The 23123-nt window shown below is 42.7% G+C and overlaps 1 protein-coding gene across 1 annotated transcript in view; it reads right to left on the reverse strand.

Annotated features, from left to right (window-relative positions):
- Positions 1-21894: 21894 nt before the first annotated feature.
- Positions 21895-23123, reverse strand: part of LOC129066770 (suppressor of cytokine signaling 2-like) — a 29860-nt gene continuing 28631 nt past the window's right edge. The window contains exons 2-3 of the mRNA XM_054568602.1: positions 22802-22943; positions 21895-22617 (exon numbers count right to left, since the gene is read on the reverse strand). Coding sequence (XP_054424577.1) covers positions 21895-22617; positions 22802-22943 — 865 coding nt within the window. The remainder of the gene's footprint in view (positions 22618-22801; positions 22944-23123) is intronic.

Here is a 23123-nt window from a genome sequence, read left to right on the forward strand (position 1 = left end):
TCTTGACCACATTGCATATTATTATACAATTTCATTTTTGCCTATCTGATAGGTAAGAAATGGTATCTTATACTTTTAATTGCCTTTCCTTTGAATAAATTAAATATCTCTTCATATTTATAATCCATTTGTATATTTTAGAAACTGAAAGTTCCTGTTTTTCTCCATTTTCTTTTTTCTTTTTTGCATTGGGCTTTATCTTCTTTATCAGTTCTTTTAATAACAAGAAAATTAGCTACCTTTTATTATGTGTATTGAAAATATTTTCCCTAGTTTTTTTCTAGTTCCTGCCACACAAAAGTTTTAAATTTTTAGGGATTTAATCTATTCCTATCCGTTTTTGGTGTTTAGAAGCTCAATTGGAAAGGGCTCCACCATTCTAGGATTTTCTTTTTTTGTTTTCTTCTAGTACTTTATCAGTTTTATTTTTAAAAACATATATTTGAATCTTTGAGCTATCTAATTGAAGTGATACAGCCTTGTTATTTCCCAAAACATTATTTTTAAAACCATTTATTTGAATAATGTGTTTTCCTCTCTAGTTTGAAAAGTCTCCTTTTATCATATACTAAACACCAAATATGAGTCCAGCTGGATATAAACTTGTTTCTAGACTCTGTCATTTATTGTTTTTCTGTCTATGCCATAATAAAACTGTTTAATAGCTCTAGTTTTAAATTTTAATTTCTGCATGAGGTAGTCCAGTCATTAGAACTCTTATTTTTCAGGATTTTGGGGGTTTAGCACTTAACATTTAATTTTTAGTTTATTTTATTTTTCCATATGGATTTTCAAGCCAGCTTGTGAAGTTCTGAAGAAGAAAGAGAAAGAGAGAGCAAGAGAGTGAAGCAAAGCAAGGAAGCAAGGGAGGGTGAGAGAGAATGAGGGGGGAACATTATTGTGATTAAGATCACTTTTCATTGATGGATCAACTGAGGGTGAATTAATATCTCTACAACATTAAATATGCAAGCTGATAGTATAGTTACTATTTACTCAGGTTTTCCTTTTAGAAGTAGAGTTTTAAGGTTTTCTTTGTATATCTTATGCATGTATATATATGATACACATCATATATATTTAGCTAAGCTTATTTCAGGTATTTTATATTTTGATTTCTTTTATAAGTGGTATAGATCTGATCCTGAAATTATAGTACAATAAAATTAGTTTTCTTATGGCAATCTACATTGGCCAGTAACAATCTTTAGTGGATACTGAAGTCTATCAAATGGATTTTTGAGATCTGTACAAAAATGATCAAATGGCTTTTCTCCTTTGACCTATGACTTCTTTAATTACATTAATACATTTACCATTATTAAACCATCCTTGCATTACTTGAGCATATCCTATTCTATTAGGACATATTATGCTGTACATATCCTGCCAGATTCCATTTGCTAGTATTTTAGTTGTAAGCCATCCCAAGTTTTCAGAACAAACAAGAGCCATATCTGTTTTATTCACTACTTCATATCCAACACATAAAACTTGGCCCTGTTTCTGAAGCAGAGAAAATTCTCAATAAAAATTTGTGAAAATAAGTCCATGAGTCATTTGATTTGGTTCTCTCTTAACTCTTCCTGTCTATTCTAGAGAGAAAATCCATAACAAAGAGTAGCATAAATGTTCATGAGTGGGTCCTGTTAGGATGCATCAGGTCTTTTGAAAACTTCTTTGTGTGTTCACATGACCTTTGCGGTGACTAACCACCCTTTTGGGTCCTTTCTCCCCTGTTTTGACTAGACATATTTTTCTCCTTGAGCAATCTTCCTGACAACAGCAAAGACACCTCGGACATGAGCAAGACTGAATTTCAGAACAAGCTGTTCTGAGGTCCTGCTCGGTTGTCTGGCCGAGCCCACATGGAGCTGAGAGGCGAGCTGAAGCCTGACCTGGAGGGTGCCTGTGTGTTTCAGGGGCCCTAGTTTAATTGGCATCAATCGCTAAATTACCCAGCCAGGGATTCAGGCGGCAGCTCGGAAGCCTCACCAATATAATTCCTGTAGGTGCCTTCCTCTCACCCCACAATTGGCTTCCAGCAACGGCAAATGGAATCTGTCCATGAACATCTCCATTAACGTCTCAGAAGAGCACAATGGCCTGGGTGTGCAGCCCAGTTCTCTAACTCAAGTCACATGTGCAAACCAGAGGGCAGAAGAAAGAGATCTCCAAAGGTTACTTTGTGACAACACAGCTGTGGAGACTGATGCTATGAATGAGCAGTGACTAATCATGACCAATCAGTTCATCTGCAATTATTCAGATACTCCTTCAGTTTCTCTTTTTTTTTAATATATGTTATAGTGTTTATCTATTAGGATAATAGGAATATTTATCCCCATTGTATCCTGCAATATTGTAATGTTGTGATTTATTTATATGTATGTATGTAGTCACTTGGTGACTGAAATATGTTCCTCGGGTATATTTGGTCTTCATCTACAGTTCCCTACCTCAGTTTCTTGTATACTCTTGTGTTTCTTTTCCCAGCCTTTCCCCATGGTGTCTGTCTATGGACACAAAATGAATTCAAAATCTTCAAAAACTTCCACATGTCTCCTTTTCCCTTTTCCTAGTGTCCCATGTTTTCTACCTTATTGGCCTCTTTCGATGTTCCTTGTGGCCAGGTACATCAACTTTCTAATTTCAGTCAGTACTCACGGGGTCTTGTACCCAAACATATAATACTTTAATTACATAGACTGTCCAGTGGAAAATTCTATTTCCAATTAAATCTAATCTGTTATTTCTGATTTAATAAATAAGAACATATTTAAGGAAATCATATCAAAACACTAGATTATTGACTTTCACATCAACTCTCTTATAACTAGTAAAAGGGTAATTAATACTGCTGACGAAATGACTAGGTTGACAGTCTAATGCAATGTAAATTTCCTTCCCAGGTGGAGGACACATAAATTCTAGGGCAAGTACTTATAGAATGCTCCAAAGTGTTACTGTGTTGGCATCTGTTTGGGAACTCCAACTCTCTGTAAATAAAGTGAAATGCATTATTGGGCTGGTTAGGGAATAATTAAAGCTACAAATGACTGTTGCAAAGAGCATTCTGATAAACTGGTGAATTCAAAGCCACAGTTATTCAGTCTTTAAAACTATACTTTTGAACAAGAATTATCTATGTACATCCTTTGGGTCACATTAGCTGAAAGATTCCTAAAGTTTTGCTTCACCTTGCGGTGCAGACTTGGCATGGGACTACTTAGCCTGCTTCCACTAACATCTTAAATTTAACCAGGAACAAGAACTAGCAGATGATCCCTATTGATTCACTCTGTCTTCAAAAACGAAGCCTTGCTGTGCAGTGCCAACTCTCACTTTTTCCACATTACATAATGCTCTTTGTTCCCCAGCATTTCCATGTGGCCATCTTATAAGTGGAACCAGGAGTGTGGTTTGCCTAAGGCTTCATGTTGATATTGATGGACTATGGAATAGCAAGTCCCTTACTGCCTAGAAACTAGGCAAAATTCCTCAACCTACTGACCTCACTTGCACAAAAGAAGAGCTCCATCATTGAATGGATTATTGTTGTGCTGTTTCTGATGCTCCCCAACAATATTTAGGGCCTTCTGCCCACCCCGATGAGGCTTCTTATTGAATGTAATTATTGTGCTGCTTTTTTCCCCTCACAGTCTGAGTTTAGCCATAAAACAAGTACCATAAACTAAGACAAATGTTCTTATTTGCTAACTCTGTTGTCACTGGATCTGAGACCAGACAGCCTGATTGAGAGTCATTGATGGAGAAGGAGAGACCATTTGTTCACCAGCCTAAATAGAGGCATTAAAATTTAGTTGGTACAGTGTTGGGTTTTTTGTTGGTTTTATTTTATTTTATTTTTTTTTTGCTATCAGTTTTCTTTTATAATTTTTATTAAAGTTAAGTTTCCACAACAGCAAGAACAATGAACTGGTGTGCTTTGTTTTAAGCACTTAATATATATTATCCTTTCAGTCATCACAACACCACCATGAGGAAGATATTTGTATTAGCGCCACTTTCAGATAGGAAAGCTGAAGTTTAGTGAGATTTTGCTGTTGAGACCAAACCACAAATGTAGTTAGGTAACAGAGCCATGGCTCAAATACAGGTTTACTTGATTCTAAAGCATATTGGGCCTGGCGAGGTAGCTCAGTTGGTTAGCGCGTCGACCCGATATGACAAGGTTGCGGGCTTGATCCGCAGTCAAGGCACATACAAAACACAACCAATGACTGCATAAATAAGTGGAACAAATAGTTGTTTCTCTCTCCCCCGCCCAAAAAAAATCAGTAAATAAAAACATTTAAAAATAAAAAAATATAAAGCACGTCAGAAGGTAAAGAGGCAATGACAAAAATTGTATTTCTAAAAACTCACCCTTTTCCCCAAATCGAAATAGTTAACATCACCAGTTTTCAGAGTTCTCAACTAGCAACGGCAGCTTTCAATGAAAAGCCTGGGAACACATCGGATCCCAAGTAAGCTAGAAGCAGATGAGGGAACTCTGCTGAGCTTATTTTTCAAGAGTAAGTCAGAACTAACTAATGGGAATTCAAATTCTTTTAGTAATTGTTATCAGTTATATTACTATGTATCATCAGAACCAGCCTCCTCTGACATAGTTGCTTTGTGATCACAGTTGCAGTGAATTAACTGGGATTTTCCTTGGAGGAAGCTGAGACACAGCAACTCTTCCTAAATTACCCTGTAAATAAGCAGTGAAATAGATATTTAAGCCCAGGGTTGTTAAACTCCAAAGATGAGAAAACAAAAATTACTGGCAGAACACATAGGCGTTGTTCAAAGATGGAACATTCTTAACACTCTTGAATTAGGTGTGTAGCTACAGGATGTTGTTAATTATCATAACAATTATAATAATAATACCCATGGGGGTTAATATCTGCCCAGTACTTTACTGTCTGGATACCTGGCCCACAGCCGAGCATTTCACACATACCATCTCATTGGAGCGTCACAGCCGCCATGGGCTGTGGGGTCCCCATTTTATAGGGAAACTGAATTGACCCAGGACATAGGGTAGTAAATATGGAGTCAAGGTCAGCATCGAAATCAGTCAAATCCAAACCCAGCTTTCAACCTTGATCCTCAACAGGGGGTCCCCTAGGTCTCTCTAAGAAAGTGTGAGGATGTTTCAGCTCTTTCTTCTCTTTAAAAACCTCAAGAACACTTTTGCCCATTGAATCCACATCAGCCCTGGACACAATATTAAAAGACAGAGTGTGCCTCTGGGCGTTGGAAACAGCCAGGGAGAGGCAGCCTACACGTGGATACATTAACCAAAGAGGGGCAAGTTCACGGTGGGCAGTACCGCGACTTTCCCTGAAGCACAGAGGAGCAAGACTGAGAGCCGGTGAGAGAGAGGGAGTTATACACTGTTCTGTCTGCCCGACCCACCTGCACACCACAAGCTGGCAGGCCCTTCCCCAACCAGTTCATTCAGGTCAAATACAATATCCAAACTGCACAGCAACATTAAGTGAACATACTTACTGCTCTTGCAAACCATTACAGTTTAAAGTGGAATGAAAATTGTCCTGGAAACACTGGCTCTGTAACTGCAAAATCATCTGTGCTTGACTCACGGAAGGAGGCTCAAAGGTTCCAGAACTACGCGACCAAGATTTATGTTCCAATCTTTCTGTCCTTGCTTACTGGAGGTGAGAGGGTTGAGCAACAAGAGGTGACATTATTTCTCAGGAGCCAGCAAATGCCCTCTGTCCCTTTGTTGGCTTGGGACAGGATGGCCAGATGACCAAGCTTATTAAAATTGTTTGATACAAAACCAGAAATGGTTTCTGAGTGAGACCTAAGAAACTTCCTTATTTGTTAAGTGTACAGAGTTCACTGTGTGGACGTGGTAACATCTGTTTTGTTGCTCAAAGATATTTTATGCTTCTGTAAGACCAGGGGTTTCAAGTACATTCCTCAGGGCCTAAGAGCTCTGAAGAGATGCTGAACAGGTTTCTTTGGGGTCAGGAGCACAGGAATAGGGCTCCAGGCAGGCCCCTGCCACATCCAAAGCAGCAAGCCCCTCCTTTTCTCTCAAACCCACTTTGTGAACTGGGGTTCTCTTGGGACAGCTGTTGTTTCACTCCCTGTCTTCTGGCAAGAGAACCCTGATTTTCTTCTAGAAATCTACCACTCCCTGCCTATATGTGTGGATTCCTCTGCTAGATGCAGGAAAGGGTATGTACAAGTCTCAGACTTAACCAACCAGAGTCTCCAAACCAACCCATTTCATCTCAAAGGTGGTCCCAGAAAGGGCAGCTGATCCCATTGGGGCCAGTGGGCACTGGATTTGCCCAGGTTCCAATCACCCCTCTTCCAGCTATCTGGTATGGCTGCAGCCTCAGTTTCCGCATCTGTAAGCTAGGGGTGATGCTACTTATGCTTCGATGGTTCCTGGCAAGTAGTGTACATTTTACAAAATAGGAGCTATTATTTCTGAACCTGTGAGGACAATCCCTTGCTCAATTTGCTTAGATTCTTCTTAATTTTTCCGCTTAACAATTACCCAAAATGCCCTTTATACCAACCCCTCCCTCTCAAAGAAAAATCCCAGCATCTCCATATTTTCAAAAGCCAACCACGTCTCCACCCGCTCAAATCCCTATCTAATTTGCTTTCATTCCTTATCTCTTCTAATCCTTCTCATTCCTGCTTTGTATGCTATGTGCGTCAAGGACCTAGGGGAAGTTTGCCAGACATCTGATGCTCACAATACCTCCCTGCCTGACGTGATGGTTCCTCGTCTTTTCATTTATCCCCACCCTCAGAATGACATGTTTCATTTGTTTCATCTTCTTGAAGGCATAACCACAGTTGTACGCAATGCCCGCTTCCCTGACCGCAAAATTCCACCTATTTCCAGCGTTACCTTGGACGTACTTCAGTTTACTACAGCTTTGCCCTCTGTACCTTCCCCAAGGCGCTTCCCTCATCCTTAGTATGTCCTTGACTTGGAGGACAGAAACAAATAGAAGCCCTTTGAATATGAGGGCTCCTTCTGTCTTGTAAAAGTTGAAAGTCTCTGAGGACATGATGTTAGGTATCCTGAGGAAGGAAGAGGGGCAGGCAGAGCAATAACCTTGAGCATGAGGAAGAGAAAGGAGACATATCGAGTCTGGGAAGGGGGACAGTCAGATGGCCATGAAGGGCCAGCCTTCAGTGCCACCCACGGAGGTGGCAGGACTTGGAGAGAAAGGCTGCCTGGTATAACTGAGAAGGCCAGCCCCCAGCAAGGGCTCCCCAGCCTTGGCAGAGATCCCGTGTCATGGCTGGGACACACAAGCAGAGAGACTACAGGACTGTAACAGAACTCAAGGCCCAAATAATGATGATGTCAAGAACAACAATGATGAATTGGTGGCTGGGCAGGACTTTAGCCTCCCATGTTATCCAAGGAGGAAAGGGTCTCAACAGTGATTGAGGTTAGCTTTCCTGCCACACTGGCTGGTAGGGTGGCCACTGAGAGTCAGGCTTGAGTTGAAATAAAGCATAGTAAACAGATGAGGCCTGCACACAGCTGACACTCCACAGCGGGCCCTGAGATCGACGCCCACTTCTCAGCTCAGCTCAGCTCAGCTCAGCCCAGCCACGGCTCACTGTGTGGTACCAGTGCGTGTGAACACTACTGTGAAGGGCTGTATCAGAGAAGGTGCCGGCCAGGAGTGTGGGCACGCGGTACCTCTCCCAGGTAATACTTCTCCATCAGAGGCCCCAGGATTTGCTCTCAATGTGGGTGATAGTGCCAACAGCCAAAATACCACCTCAGAAAAAAATCCACTTCCTAACCCCCAGGAAAGTCATCCAACATCGTCCATCTGGAATTTTCTGAAGCCAGACCAACTAATCAATGTCAAAACCAGAATGAGAGGAAACTTTCTGAAGAAACACCCTCCCATCCTCTCATGTCATAGGTGAAAAATGGCTGGCTTTGTTTTCTTTGCTTGTGAAGGGAAGAAAAAAAAAATCAAGGCAGGTCATGATGCTTAGTCCCAAATACCCTCATTTCCCAGTGCCTTTATCGTTCCCAAGTCATCCCATCAAACTGAGTTACAACCCTATTAAAATGCCACACTCAGTATTTTCTGTCTAATCCCCTAATACACCAATCACTGGCCATGGGCAGACAGGTCAGGGCACTCCATGCTCCAGAGGATTGGGTTTGGGTTTATTCTGACTGGAGGAAGAATGGGAAAGAAGAGAGACTCAGAAAGGACGCAGGGGCTGGCAGCGGGGAAGCACAGGCCGTGTCTGTGCAGACAGCCGCTCAGGCCGGTGACCCTCAGACTGCTGACTCTGCAGGCCGGCAGGCGGGCAGGCGGCCCCATGAAGTGCCATTTTGAAGGACAGATATGATCAGACCAAAGGAGAGCCCATTAGCCCCCGGTGGAGGAAATGACACCTGTTAACCCCGGGGGCCCCTCACTGGGGACAGGGGGAAGGTGGCCCCAGGGTGACTCAATCCAGCAGATACTGCCCAAGGACAGTTATGGAATGCAAATATTTATAAATCCCGTGGTTGTTTAATGTTCTTTAGAGCACTAAATACACACGTGGTATCCTCAAAACAAGATACAGAAGTCCTGCTTCTGAACTTCCCCGACCTAAAATGATAACAGGAAAGAAACTGTCAGACAGGGTCTTTTCCCCCCATTTTGTGCTTATGAATCTCGGTCAAATGTGCATCATGTCCAGGTGCCAGGTGTCTTCCTATTGGAGGCAAGTGGCTTTGCCTGGGGAGTTACCCATGTTCTGGTGACTTTCTGCATGGTTTTTCTTGGGAAGGATCAAGGGGAAGGATCAGGAAGAATGGGGCAAAAGAATTAGAAATTTCCACTCATTCTCTGCATAACTCTCTAAGCAGAGGGTGTGTTTCTGTGCCTTTGCATCTTCAGAAGTGTCCCCTGCCTTCTGATAATGTGACCTGAGTGACAAAGGACACTTAGTGGGTTAGGATAGAGGCCAGGTGGCTGTGCTATGTGGGGAAAGGCAGCTGCCTCCTTGGGGTCCCTGGCTTTCCTCTGAACACTGCCATGATTTTTCTAAATACAGAATATTACAATTCTGAATAATTAAGGGTTTACTGAAGGGACGAATAAGATTCTACCATAGGGCTAAAAACTAAGAGCTAGCTGGTACTCTGGCATTACTGGGAAATTTCTTTTCTGGTCAAAGTAAAGTGAGGGATGAATTTTAAGATCGCCTGGAGCCTTGAGTAGAAAGCTTGAATGTGCACCAGAGCCTTACCTGTTATGTACGGAAGCGGGGAGGAGACAAAATGAGAGTGGTAGGAAAGAGCGAGCTGGAACACCTGGCCCCGCAGTCAGAAACCATGACAACCTTGTGGTGAGAGAAAGGGTGGTACCTTCCAAAAGTTAAAAAGTTGAAAAAATAAATAAATTCTGAAACTAAAAGAAACCCATTCCGGAGTTCAGTGATAAGGTTCGGAATGGGGGGCTGCTGTCTGCTGTGACTGTAGTAATTGCTATGGCAGTTACGCCTCCACACCCTGCCCACCCCATCTCCCATAATGTCCGACAGCAGCCCTCTTTCTCTAGCCTAGTCCCTGACTTGGTGAGCCTGTTGATGTACCATCTGTGATTAACCTATGATGAATCACACAATCATGAAATGCGAGAGGCTGGGATAATTGAGAACCATGGTGCAGGTAAAGCTATATGACTGAGTCACACTGCTTTAAAAAAAAAAAAAAAAAAAAGTCAGGACTGGCAACCAAGCAGTGAGTGGGCATGATGGGGTGAAAGCACAAGGTTTGACTGAAGCAGGCACCCTGCACCATCACCTGGGAAATTGTTAGATGTGGCCCCTCTGAATCAGGATCTTGGGGGGTGGAGCCCAGGATTCTGTGCTTTTCCAAGCCCTGAGTGTGATTCTGATGCAGCCACAAGTTTGAAAGCCAATGGACTGAGTTGAAGCTGATTATTTAGGAACATAACACAACTTCCCTTCTCAGAGAGTGTGGCCTTCTGAGTTTCCCATGAGCCCTTGCTCCTCAATGCTTCATTCTTCAAGCAGATTATTTCTTCCCTTTTGAAAGTATCTTAAAAAGCTAGGTAGGGCCAGAGTTGGTCTAGTTCATGTGCTCATTTATTTCCTTTTTTTGGGGATGGCTCTTTACAAAAGCCAAATCACACAGCTTGATTACCAGACTCATCTCTAAACGTCTTTTTTCAGATTTTCAAACTCAAAATCAACCTCAAAGGGCAAAGTTTCCTCTTGAACTGAGGGCGTTCCAAAGAATGTGCTTCAGGTGCTTATCTCAGATGTGTTTATTGTTTCTTGGAGCTTCTTGTTCCTTGGTCTTTTCTTGGTATTTTTTAAATACATCACCTTCCTGGAACAGCCTGACAACACTGCTCTTCCAGGTAAGATGGGGCCCAGCTACAAAATAGCAAAAGATAACCTGGTATACTCTAGGAGACGCTGAACTGTGGGTCAGAGGCCAGCTACACTGAGAAATGGGTACGTGAAGTATCCAGGCTGCTCAGCATGCACAGTTTGGATTCTGAGGGTCCTGTTGACAGTGATGGGCCCTGGAACAGCTGCCGGCTCTGACAGAGATACAGCAACACAGTGGGAGCAAAATACCTCCGAGAGTTGATGGGCTAGTTTGGGGAGCAAGTCACAAAGGCTAACACAGCAAAATTCCACTCCGATTGTTACGGCTGTCAACACCCAGTTTTCCTATTTGGAAACATCACAGTGTTTCCCAGTGAAATGTAGCCTACATAAGACTAACACGTTGGGAACATTGAGAGATGCTCATGACCCAAAGTATCCTCGTGCCATGGGGGCCAGGCAGCGTGCTGGATTTAAACATAACTCAGTGAGAGGTATTTCCATAGCTCCCATATTGTCGGACTTCCTCAGGTAGCTGCCCCTCCCATTTTTGTGACAGCCACATCAGGAAGGGCAAGGGGAGAGGTTTCTGTTCTGATACTATCCAGAGTCCTTAACTAATTTCTTTGATGGTCCAAAGTGGACACATTTGCCGAAATTCCAAGTACTGTAAATTTTATATGCTTCATGTTCCTGTTTCTTATTGGGGGGCTATTAGGAGTGAACGTTATTCTTAATCAATTACTTAGAGGTGTAGAGTTTTTAAAAAAAAAAACAAAAAGTGATGGTTCTAACACCTTATTCTATTCCACCTTAAGGAGCCTCAGCCAGGACTAGTAAAGAAAGCAAATTCAAATCTGATTTGCCTTCCTAATTGATTAGACACTGTATTGGTCAAAAATGCATTCAGATCAATGAACAGCAAACTAATTGACAGTCATTTAAACACATAAAGATACATTTGTCTCTCTTAGAAGAAATCTACAAAGAAATAGTTTGGGGTCAGAAATGCGTCAAAGATCCAGACTTCTCTGTTTCTTGCTTCATTGTCCTTGGCGTGTGACTTTTGGCTTTATGGTAGCAGCAGAGCTGTTATCTCCAACATAGCATCTGCATTTCAGGCCAAAAGAAGAGGAAATACCAGCCAAAGTAAGCTTCTGCGTACTTCTTATTGGCATAACTCATATGGCCATATCTGGCCGTAAGGGAGGCTAGACAATCAGGTTTTGGCTTTTTAAACTTCTGAAGGAGAGAAGGAAATTGGGTCAACTAATCTAAAGTGTATTATTACAGACATAATAAATAGCAGAACTCTGGATTAATATGTCCTAATGTGTTGTTGGCGAACATTGTCAAGGGTCTTATCCTGTCATAGGTTCATATAAGCAATGAATTATGATACAATATGATAAAGACTAAACACCAACAGTGTAAAAGTAGAGCATTTTGTTTTGCTGAAGGGTCTAGGGAAGATGAAGTCAGTGTTTCTTAAGCTTTTATGGGATTCTGTTAAAATACCGATTGTGATTCAGTGGATCTGGGGTAGGGTCCAAGATTCTGAAATTTCAACAGGCTCCAAGGAAATAGGTAATGTTTAAACAGGGCCTAAAATATGAGTAAGAATTCACCAAGTGAGGAAAAAAAACAAGGACACTTAAGATTGAGGGAATAGTATGCAGAGATTCACATTCATATCTCCATTTAGGAAGCCTTCTGCCACACTATTTCTAATTTATTTTCTTTAAAAATATACATATACATATATAAATGGATGTCCTGATGAACAGTTAGGTAGTAGGTAGATATACAGACAGCCATGTACAATAAGTACATAGTATATATTTAACTAACTACTATACACCAGTGAGTTAATGCAAATTCTTAGTAAATGAGCTCCTTCCTTACAACACTCTTCTAATTCAATGCGTTGGTTTTTCCCTTCCGCAGCCTTTCCTTCTGTCATTTATGTTGCACTCTAGGACACAGGTTTGACCCATAATGATTGCTAAAAGACTTCCCAGTATTAGTCCTGGAGCTGCCCAAGAAAGCAAAGAACATACCATGTTCGATGTTAAAAAGTGAGCTTTACTGCTTGAGTCACTTCAGGAATGGTCAAGGGCACAAACAATAAGGATCAGCCTTTAAACATCATGAGGCCAGTCATACTATAGCTGCAGCTTGGGACGATTGACCAAGCATTGTGTGACCCATGGCCTAGAAAACTAAGGCCAGAGGGATGTGATGATTTCAGAGTATTTGAGAAAAGCTGAAGATCCATTGCCTGCGTGTTGTGTCAGACATGCCTGTTGGGGGAGACCAGGCTGAAGTGACCCCAATACCACTGGTTCAGGTAGCACTTCAGTCTCCAGGAGCTCATGCCCCCACAGTAAATGAGAAATGCCACTATGGAGCACATTTAGAAACAAGCAAGTAGTCTGCTATTCTGGAGTGCAGGGCAAGGGAGGAGGGGTGGTAGCAGATGAGGCTGTTTCATCTCAAAATTAGATTGTTTTAGCCATGCTGAGGTGCGCCTTAGCCTATGGGCAGTGTGGAGCTGTCAAAGTTTATAAACAATGTAAGGACATAATCACATCTGGGCTGTAGAGGGGTAACTTTGTTGGCAGTGCAGTGAATAGGTGCAGGGAAAGCATACCAGCTAAATACAAGTGAGGAAGGTCCGGTAGAAGGGGAGAGAATATGAGTCCCTGAACCAGACCAGTGACTATAGGAAGGGAGAAAAGGAGCAAGAAGTAATGGTCATGTCAAAGGTAGGTTCAAATGGGCAGAGTAAACTTAAACATATGGTTAAGGAAAAAAGAGAAGTTGAGGGTGACACTAAACTAAGGTAGCAGTTTGGACTAGCATAATATGTTCTTTTTTAATTTACATTTGAAGGCCTTCAGTTGTTCACAGGCACTCTATACACATTTGCCTTATTCTTGTCCACTTCATGTATCTTTGATACGTGCTAGAGCCTAAAACCTTTTCATATTGAGCACAAGAAGTTTTGTCTTGGTCAACAGGATGATTAAAATGGTTCTAAATGGAAGACATAATACAGGAGAAGAGCAAGTCTGCACGAGGAAGGTAATTCAGGGTAGAGCTATACCAATAGAGGAGAGCTGTTCGGCACTCATGGGCAGAGGACTAGCCTGAAACTTGATTCACTTTTTCTGTGACCTTGAGCCAGTTCTCTTGGCCTCCCAGTAGCTAGAAGGCAAAAGAAAACATCCACCACCCTGTGAATTGCCCCCCAAAGCCAGTGGGCCCGTCACATTGATTCTGGCCCAGTGCACAGTGATTGGTGTCATTCTCCCTCCTCATAGACCCCTTGCACAAGCCCTGCGCATGCTGCTCACTAAAGTGTGTGGATAGCTGGACTCCCCGCACTCCCCCAGAGCGGTGCCACCCTGTGAGATCGAAACAGAGAGGAGAAAAGACATGCCTGGCTGTATCAGGTTTTGCTGAGACACACCATCCAGTTCTCTGTATGCAAGAATTTTTAGAAAAAGTTCAGTGTTTATTTTCATGATTGCACTAAAGACCTCTGGAAATACCATAGATAACCACAACACTAATAAGTATTTAATTTATTACATTTGCACATGCAGATGGAAAGAAACCAATCCTGGCATAAAGACAACTATAAACAAACATAAATTACAAATCAGACAGTCAAACTGGAAAGTAAAGTAGAAAAGATTCAAAAATCTATCTAATGTTTTCCTGTTCCCCTGTAGCATTGGGCTAGCAAGTTCTTTTACTTTTTAATTCTACTAATCTGAAGTTCCTCTCCAATTAATGAGCTTTTCTTTTCTTTTTTCATCCCGTCAAAAAAACCCCAAAAAATCAGGTAGCAGGCCAGGCACTAGAAATGCAAATACAACCCTGCCCCTAGTCAAGTCATGGTTTAATCCCATGGTTTATGCAAAGTTTAGGTGTAAAACAATTTTAATGATCTAGTAAATGGATGAATTGTTTTTTTATTTTTTAAATTTAAATCATTTATTTTTTCAATTACAGGTGACATACAATATTGTTAGTTTCAGATATACAGCCCAGTGATTAGACATTATGTTACTAAGTGATCTTCTTCATACAGCTCGTACCAATCTGATACTACACATAGTTATTAGAGTATTATTGACTGTATTCCCTATGCAGTACTTTCCATCCCCATGACTATTCTGTAAACTACCAATTTGTACTTCTTAATTCCCTCACCTATTTCACCCACCCATTCATCCCCTGTCTCACCTGGCCACCATCAAAATGTTCTCTGTACTATAAGTCTGTTTCTGTTCTCCTTCTTTATTTTTTTTTTTTAGATTCAGTCATTGATAGGTAAGTATTTATTACCATTTTATTGTTCATATTTTTATCTTTTGTATAATATTTATTATTTTTATTACCATTTAGTCCCCTTATACACCCCTCCCCCCAGCAATCACCTCGCTGTTGTCCATGTCCATGCGTCCTCTTTCCATTTTGTTCAGTCCATCCACCCCCTAACTACTCCCTGCCCACTGGCTGTCATCTGTTCTCCATCTATGAGTCTCTCTGTTTCTGCTTTTTCTTTTCTTCTTAGAGAAGACCCTTTAACATTTCATCTAGTACTGGTTCGGTGGTGATGAACTCTTTTAGCTTTTTCTTGTCTGGGAAGCTCTTTATGTGTCCTTCAATTCTAAATAAATGCTTTGCCAGGTAGAGTCATCTTGCTTGTAGGTCCTTGCTTTTCATTCCTTTGAATATTTCTTGCCATTCTCTTCTAGCCTACAATGTTTCTGCTGAGAAATCAGCTAGAAGTCTTATTGGGGCTCCCTTATAGATAACGAACTGCTTTGCTCCTGCTGGTTTTATGTTTCTCTCTTTGTCTTTAACCTTTTGCATTTTAATTATGATGTGTCTTGGTGAGGACCTCTTTGGATTCATCTTGTATAGGACTCCCTGTGCTTCCTGGACTAGTATGTCTACTTCCTACACCAAGTTAGAGAAGTTTTCTGTCATTATTTTTTCACATAGGTTTTCAATGTCTTCCTCTCTCTCTTCTCCTTCTGTCCCTACCATGGCGCAAATGTTGGTATGCTTGACATTGTCCCAGAAACTCCTTACACTACCCTCGTTTGGGGGATATTTTTTTCTTTTTGCTGTTCTGATTGGGTATTTCTGGCTTCTTTATATACCAAAACTCCAATTTGATTCTTGGCTTCATCTACTCTACTGCTGATTCCCTGTAAATTCTCCATTTTGGTTATTGTATTCATCATTTCTGACTGGTTCTTTTTTATGGTTTCCATGTTCCTTTTTATGCTGTTGAAGTTCTCCCTAAGTTCATTAAACATCCTTATAACCAGTGTTCTGAATTCTGCATTTACTTGATTGCTTGTCTCCATTTTGTTTAGTTCTATTTCTGGACTTCTGTTCTTTCATTTCGGACATGGCCCTTTGTCTCCTCACTGTGGCAGCCTCCCTGTGTTGTGCTTTTGTATTAGGTAGAGATTGGTAGAGTGGCCTTATGTTGTAGGTATTCTGTGGGGTCCAGTGGTATAGCCTCCTCTGTCACTCAAGCTGGGAACTCTAGGTATACCCTGCCCCCGTGTGGGCTGTGTACACCCTGGTATTGTAGTTGAGCCTTGATTGCTGTTGGCCTGTCAATGGAAGGTGTTTATCCCTAGGCTGACCGACTAAAAGGACAGGCCGCAACCACCACAGGCAATCAGCTGAGCAGTGGCCCACCCTACAGAGCAGGACTTACTTCAGCGGGGCTCTGGTGCCCCCTGAGTCCGCCCCTTGATTGTGTCACTTGTGGAGGTGGTTGGGTGGTGTTTTGACATGGTCTGAAACTGTCCACTGGTGTGCTGGCTCCAGGGCCTCCCAGGAGGTGCAGGCCAAGGTCAGCTGCCACCTGTGTTTGGCCCAGGGGCTCCCAGCATGGGCTATAAGCAATCTACAGATGACTGTTACTTGTGCTGAGCCTGGAGGTGGCCAGGCAGGGCAAGCTACAAATGACAGCCAGCTGCTAGTGCCAGACCTGGAGCCACTTAGTGAAAGGTATGGGGAATAATGAGGCCAGGTGCTGCTTATTTGAGAGGTTTTAGGAAAGTCTGAAGCATGAGCCACCACAGGCCATGGGTATGGAAAAGCCACTAGAAACAGCTTGGGTGGACCCACAAGTTGGGTGGGGCAGGGTCTCAGGGAATCACCAGGGCAGGGTGAACACTGAGAACTAGGTTGATAGAGGCTCAGATATGGAGTCCTCCTGCTGGTTCTGTGGGGGCAGGGGCGGGAGTCTCAAAAATATGAATAATGACCTCTGCCAGGACTTTTGTTTGGCAGAAAGCTGTGCCCACCCCACCCTTGCCCTGATGCCAGACAATTCCTTTCCTCCCTGTATGTCCTTGGTACCTTTTGAGCTGCTGCCCCAGTGCTGGAGCTTGGAGCAAGTGAGTTTAACTCCATGCACAGGCCCTTTAAGAGGAACAGCTGGGACTCCAGAAGCCCTCTGTCTCACCCAGCCACAATCCCTGCTAGTTTTTACAGCCAGGAGTTATGGGGGCTTCTCTTCCTGGTACTGGAACCACGGGCTGGGGGGCCTGGTGTGGGGCTGGGACCCCTTGCTCCTCAGAGGGGACCTCTGCAGCTGAGATATCCCTCCCAATTTGTATCTGCCACACATGTGTGAGGGACCAGCCCATACTGTGTCCCCACCCCTCCTGCCAGTCTAGACGTGGCTTCTTCTTTAAATCCCTAGCTGAAGGACTTCTAGTCAGCTAAACTGTAATATACGTATGAAAACATCCTAAATGAGGAGGAATTGATATGATAGGAGAGTCTAGAAGTTTATTTTGAGATTTATATGATCCTTGGCTCTTTTTACCAACTCTGTCTATGGAATTTTTCTTCAAGGGGCCTCCCAGTAATCAACCTTGACTACTCTGACTCTTTGCCTCTGGGAACAAGGGCAGAAGCAATGGAAAAAACTCCTCACCCGTTCGATAATTCACCTGTCCCTCATACTGAGGCATGACTTACACATGCTTGTTATCTGGAGAGGGAAACAGACAGAACACAAATAAACTGCAATACCAGCAAGAGCAAACAGTGTGGTATGAGAGGTCATGGACTTAAGAGCAGAGGCTCTAGATTAAGAAGACTAAGTTCAAACTTTGTGCCATGTCTTGTTAGCTGGATGAAGTGAAGCAATTTCGTAACCTTCTCAGTAAATTGGAACAATACCTATCTCATAAGGCTGTCGTGAGTATTAAATGAAGGAATTTATGTAATGTGTTTAACACAGTGCCTGTGGGCACACAATAAATGATCGACATGACAATGCTAAACAAAAGGATCATAAAGATGTATATAAAGTGCTATGGGAAACTGTATCAGAGTACGGGTAATCCTGCTTAAGAAGGGGTTCAGTGAAAAAGAGACCTTTGAGCTAAACCTTGAAGGGTAGAAGGAAGTCAGGATGGAGACTGAGAAGTTGGCATTTCAGAGGAAAAAAGGCATCATAAACTAAAAATATAAGGTAGATTTAAGGCTTAAGAGTTTATCGAAGAAATAAATGAGAAGTTAGCTTGAATCAGGGGCTCAGCTATGGATAAAAGAGAAGAATCTGAACTAAATCTTGGAGACATTCCTGTGTGTAAGTTTCAGAATGATGACATGAAATGTGTAAAAGTAGTTTGTGTATACACTATATGCAATTAACAGATCTGACTTCTTGCGACAAGGCTGCTGGTAAAGGCTCACCGTCTTCTTTCAGGAGCCCTTTAAGTGTGTTTATAATCATGTTGATCAGGCACTTTCGTTGTTGAAAACTCTTCTTGCCATTTTTTTTTTAAATCAAAATGTGCATTTTCAGAATCAAATTGGAATTTCAAAGATAGACCATGATTTCTCTATTTAATCAGAGGCTATATTGTTCATCTGAGCCTAGGAAGGAAAGTTCTTCCAAACTCTTCCAGAAAATGTATTTGGTGATTAAGTTCAAATAGAGCATTCTCCCAAAACTTGCCTTTTTATATCAGTGTTGGTCTCTGCCTCACCCCCACCCCAAACCTCTCCCCTACCCCACCAGCTCCCAACTCTGGCCCTTCCTTCTATCTTTGTCAGTTGAAGTTTTTTCATGATTGATAACCTCACAAATGTCAAAATACCAGCAATTTGGTATTTTGCTTATGTTTGTTTTTAAGCTTCACATAGTCTATAAATCACCCAATACTTTCTATTCCATTGCTACTGAGCCGACACTTGAGACACACAGTTTGCAATTTTATTTTCCTCTGCCATTATTCATCCAGCCCCTCCATCCATATTTTTCTTACACATGAACTCAGTACTAAAAATACACATCAGTTGAAGGTTCTGCCAAAACACTTTGTACATGAGTAATCCAACTTGTCCAAGACCGAAAGGAGTGAGGGGGTCCTAAAATGAATCCCTTTGAAATGAATGAATCAATTTGTCTGGGACCTGACTTCATTAAGACATTACAAGTGTATGCCTGCGGGATATAAAGTCACTGGGTCAGCCTGACACACACTCAGTGTGCACTTCATGCCACCCTTTAGGACTTGACACCTCTCCCCAAATGCCAGAAGTTCAGCCAGGGTTCCCATGCATGGCACCAGTACACCATAGCCCATTTTCTCTTTTAAATTTCTTCAGAGCTCCCATCTTTATCTAAAGGTATCCTGTTTGTTTGTTCACTTATTTCTTATCTCTGTTTTCCCTCAGGATTTACCTCCATGAAGGAAGAAGGGACTTAACTGTACCGTTGCCCACTCTGTCCCCACCACTAAATCAGTGCCATGCACAGGATAAGTGCTCAAGTTTGTCGAATCGATTTTTGAAGCCAAAGTCCAATAAAGCCAAACTAATACCTAACTTTTTTTTTTTTTTGCTTGCATTTTTCCTCAGAGTAAAATAATACTGATGGTTATAATTGATGAGTGCCTGCTGCGTGGCTTCTCCTGCGCCAGCACACTAATACAGACACTGCGTCATCTGCAGGCCTCCCGGCTGCCCTGTGCGATCTACATTTGCATGGCCTTTGCAGATGAAGCCTTTGGGGCTCAGACAGGTTTACTGACTCCCCCAAGGCCACAGAGCTGGGAGGCAGAAGACTGCAGGCTTGAACCTAGGACTGCTTTACCGCAGCTTCTCAATTTACCACACTGCCACCCCTGACCGGCATGGGCGGCAGATTTTAAAATTACCAGGTCTTAACCCTTTTTGTACTGACTCAGGATTGGGGCTAAAGAAAGGAATTGCCAGCTTTAGGTTAGGGGCGTGCTGCTCTTTTTTCTCAGATGTTGGTTATAGGGATGGCTGGTTCTAGGGACAATCACTCATCCTCCTGCTTCTTTTCCCTTCTGGCCACTTCAGTCTTCCATATCCTTTCAGAGAGCAAAATAAAAAGGATCCCTTTTCCAAAACTCATCTATCTTTCGCAGTTACATTTCTAAGAAAACCTGGAGGGACACAAGCCTCACAAGTAAAGTCCCACCATCGGATGTGTCTAGAAGCTCTCCCTGCTCCTGCAGGATTTTACAAGCCACCTGAAGTGTTTGAGCAGCTACATCAAGAGTGGCAAATTCTCCATTCAAATAAGGCAAAATGCTCCTTTATTTATTTGCTTTAAAGAAATGGGAGGGTCCCTTTAGTTCATGTACACATTTTATATGTGTCTTTTCCCTTTAGATCACCATTATGTTAGCCTTGCCTTTATTGGATAGAGTAAATTTGTGGGGACTCTAAAGATCTCCGAGTTTCCCCACATTGATATTTTACTCCCCTAGAATACAAATGCCAAGCAATTATTCTAAACCTAGTAAAATATAACTTCCATGCAGTATTTCCTGATTACTCAAAACAGAATTAATATCTCTATAAAAGTTTGCACAAACTCTACAATATCAATTACCATGCAAAATAATTATCTTTGTACCTATTGTTTATATATCACAGATTTTCATTAAATACCCTATGACCAGGAATCACATCATATTAATCTTTATCTTGCTGATCATGTGGCAATTAATAGAGCCTCAGTAAGTGCTGAATGAATTCTACATACACACAGGTTATTCATCCTCTTTTGAAACACTATATATACACATATATATATTTTATCCTCATTCAAGAACATTTTTTCATTGCTTTTTTTAGAGACAGAGGAAGGGGGAAGAGAAAGAGGAACATCAGTATGAGAGAGAAACATCAGTTGGTTGACTCTCGTAGGCTCCCTGACCAGGGATCAAACCCACAACCTAGGTATATGTCCTGACCAGGAACCCAACTCACAGCCTTGCAGTATAGAGGACAATGCTCCAACCGCCCGAGGCACACTGGCCAGGGCCTCTTTTGAAACACTTTAAATGATAGTTCACTGTATCAAGATCAACCCCTTTTTATTGTTGGGCAGATAATAATTATTATGAGGTCAAATGTCTTTTTTTTAAGTCAGGATTTTTAGGGGTTTTTTTTTTTTAACTTAATACATTCTAATCAGATAATAACAGCGGTAAATAAACCTTTGAAAAACAGGTAGACTTTCCCCTAGATCTGGAGGAAAATTAAGTCAAAGTTCTTGCAAACGAGACAACTGCTGATGTCCATGGTTAGACATTCAAGGACAACTTGGAAATTTTTAAGCCATTTCCAAAAAAATCTATGGCAACAGGTTGGGACATAGCTACTTCAAAGGGTAAAATGTCTATATTTACATGGTTTTATTTAACAGGAACTGGGTTGCACCTGTATAGCATGACATTCTTATCTTTAGTCTTAAAGGAAAAGACAATCTTTTTCGTTTGCACCAGTTTTAAATACCTCTGAAGTAAGTCTCTCTTAAAATGGATTACTTACAGCACTCATTCACACGAGAGAGTTCATACATGTAGTAAACATATAAATACAGGATTTCATGGTCACTTTTTGGATTGATTTGGTTAATTGCATAAAATGAAGATAAATACTCACAAGCACATCTGATCAACAAAACTCCTAGGTACATCAGAATACAAAATATCACATGGCCAAAATAGACTCAGATCAGCAGGCATATAAAATTGAAGTAAAGCCTGTGCCAATTTCCTTCCCCTTCTTCAGTACTCCTCCATGGGGTCCTTTCTCTACTGGAGCTTGGACCTTCAACCAAAAAAAACAAAAAACAAAACAAAAAAAAACAACAAGAACCTCCGACAGGCAGGGCATTCTGATAAAAATGTCCCTTCAGCCCTTCAGCCTTCCTTGGGCCATTTAATTTTTAACTTAAAAGGATCAACTGTTCTCAGCTTTAGGAAGGGAAGCCGTACCCAGGTGAAAATATCTTGGGCACTTTAGATACCTCGACACACATTGCGTTGGATTGACTCAGTCCTTCCTGGAATTTTGTGTTGTTATCCAGAGCAGGTTTTGGTTCCCTTCTGCGTAGCTGTCCTTGGAGATCGTCTTCGTGAAGCGTGTTTAGAAAAAGAGAAACACTTATATCTGGAATTTATATTCTTCCAAGTAATCTTTCAGTCTTGTCGGTAAAGGCAGTTCCCAGACGGCGCTGGTGCACTTGTTAATGGAGAGTCTGCAGAGATGCTGCAGAGGTGGTGCTGAAGTGTACAGCGGTTTGGTCAGGTAAAGGTGAACGGCGCCACTCCGGTGGGCTTCTGGGTCCACCCGCTTGTCCTTACACATCTGAACATAGTACTCGATCAGATGCACCGCACTGTCAAACTGTTTAAGCTGGGACTTCACACACACGATAGAGTCCAGTCTGAATTTCCCATCTTGATATTCGATTCGCAGATTAGTTGGTCCAGCTGATGTTTTCACAGATATTGTCAGTAGGAAGTCTGAATGCGAACTATCTCTAATCAAGAAAGTTCCTTCTGGTGCCTCTTGTAATTTCTCCTTGGCTTCAGAAACAGTCATACTTCCCCAGTACCAACCTGTCTCGCCGAGCTCCTGCCAGGCCTTCGCCAGACGCGCCGCCTCCGGGGACAGCTGCCGCGGGGACAGCTCCTCCGCGGACACCGCGCTGCCCCACCGGCTCCGCGTCCTTTCCACGCCATTCCCGGGGCGCTCCAGGCTCCGCAGGGTCACGGGCGAAGGGTCACCGCGGCAAACAGCAGTTGCCGCCGAGTTGGCGGTAAGAGAGCGGCACGCGTCCTTCCTGAAGTCAGTGGGACCCCCAAGCGCGTCCGTGCAGAGTATCTGAAATGGTGGTGTACGGGACAGGAATCGGGAGCCTCTGGTTCTTCTCTCTAGGTCCTGGTGGACGAGTGGCAAAGTCTCCCACAGGCGCGGCCGCCCACAGTTTGCCCGGTTTCACACCCTAGGGCACCACAGTTCTCCTGCGGACGGAGCCACCTGCCTGGCTCAGGAGCCACCAGCCTACTGCGGAGAGGTGCGCGAGGTGCGCGAGTTGCCGAGTTGCCGAGTTGCCGCATCCCGGGCCGGAGGCGGTCCCACTCCCGCCCCCGCTCCGGGCAGGGGTCGGGGGCGCCGCCTGGCGCCGCGGCGGCCACTCCCTCTCACGCCTTTCCGTGTTGAGCTGAGCTCAGTGTCCCTGAGAATCCAGCTTTGAGCCTGGTTTGACTTTCTGCACCCATTCAGAGGAAGTGGGCTTCTCTTTAAGCATTTTAAGACAGCGAATGTGGACCCCCCGCCCCCTCCTTGACGAAACACCTTCCTGTCTCTGCTGAGGACTTTCTAGGGAC

Source organism: Pteronotus mesoamericanus, unplaced genomic scaffold (genome assembly GCF_021234165.1).
Source record: "Pteronotus mesoamericanus isolate MK-2021 breed Mesoamerican mustached bat unplaced genomic scaffold, CSHL_Meso_final contig_2, whole genome shotgun sequence".
NCBI lineage: Eukaryota > Metazoa > Chordata > Mammalia > Chiroptera > Mormoopidae > Pteronotus > Pteronotus mesoamericanus.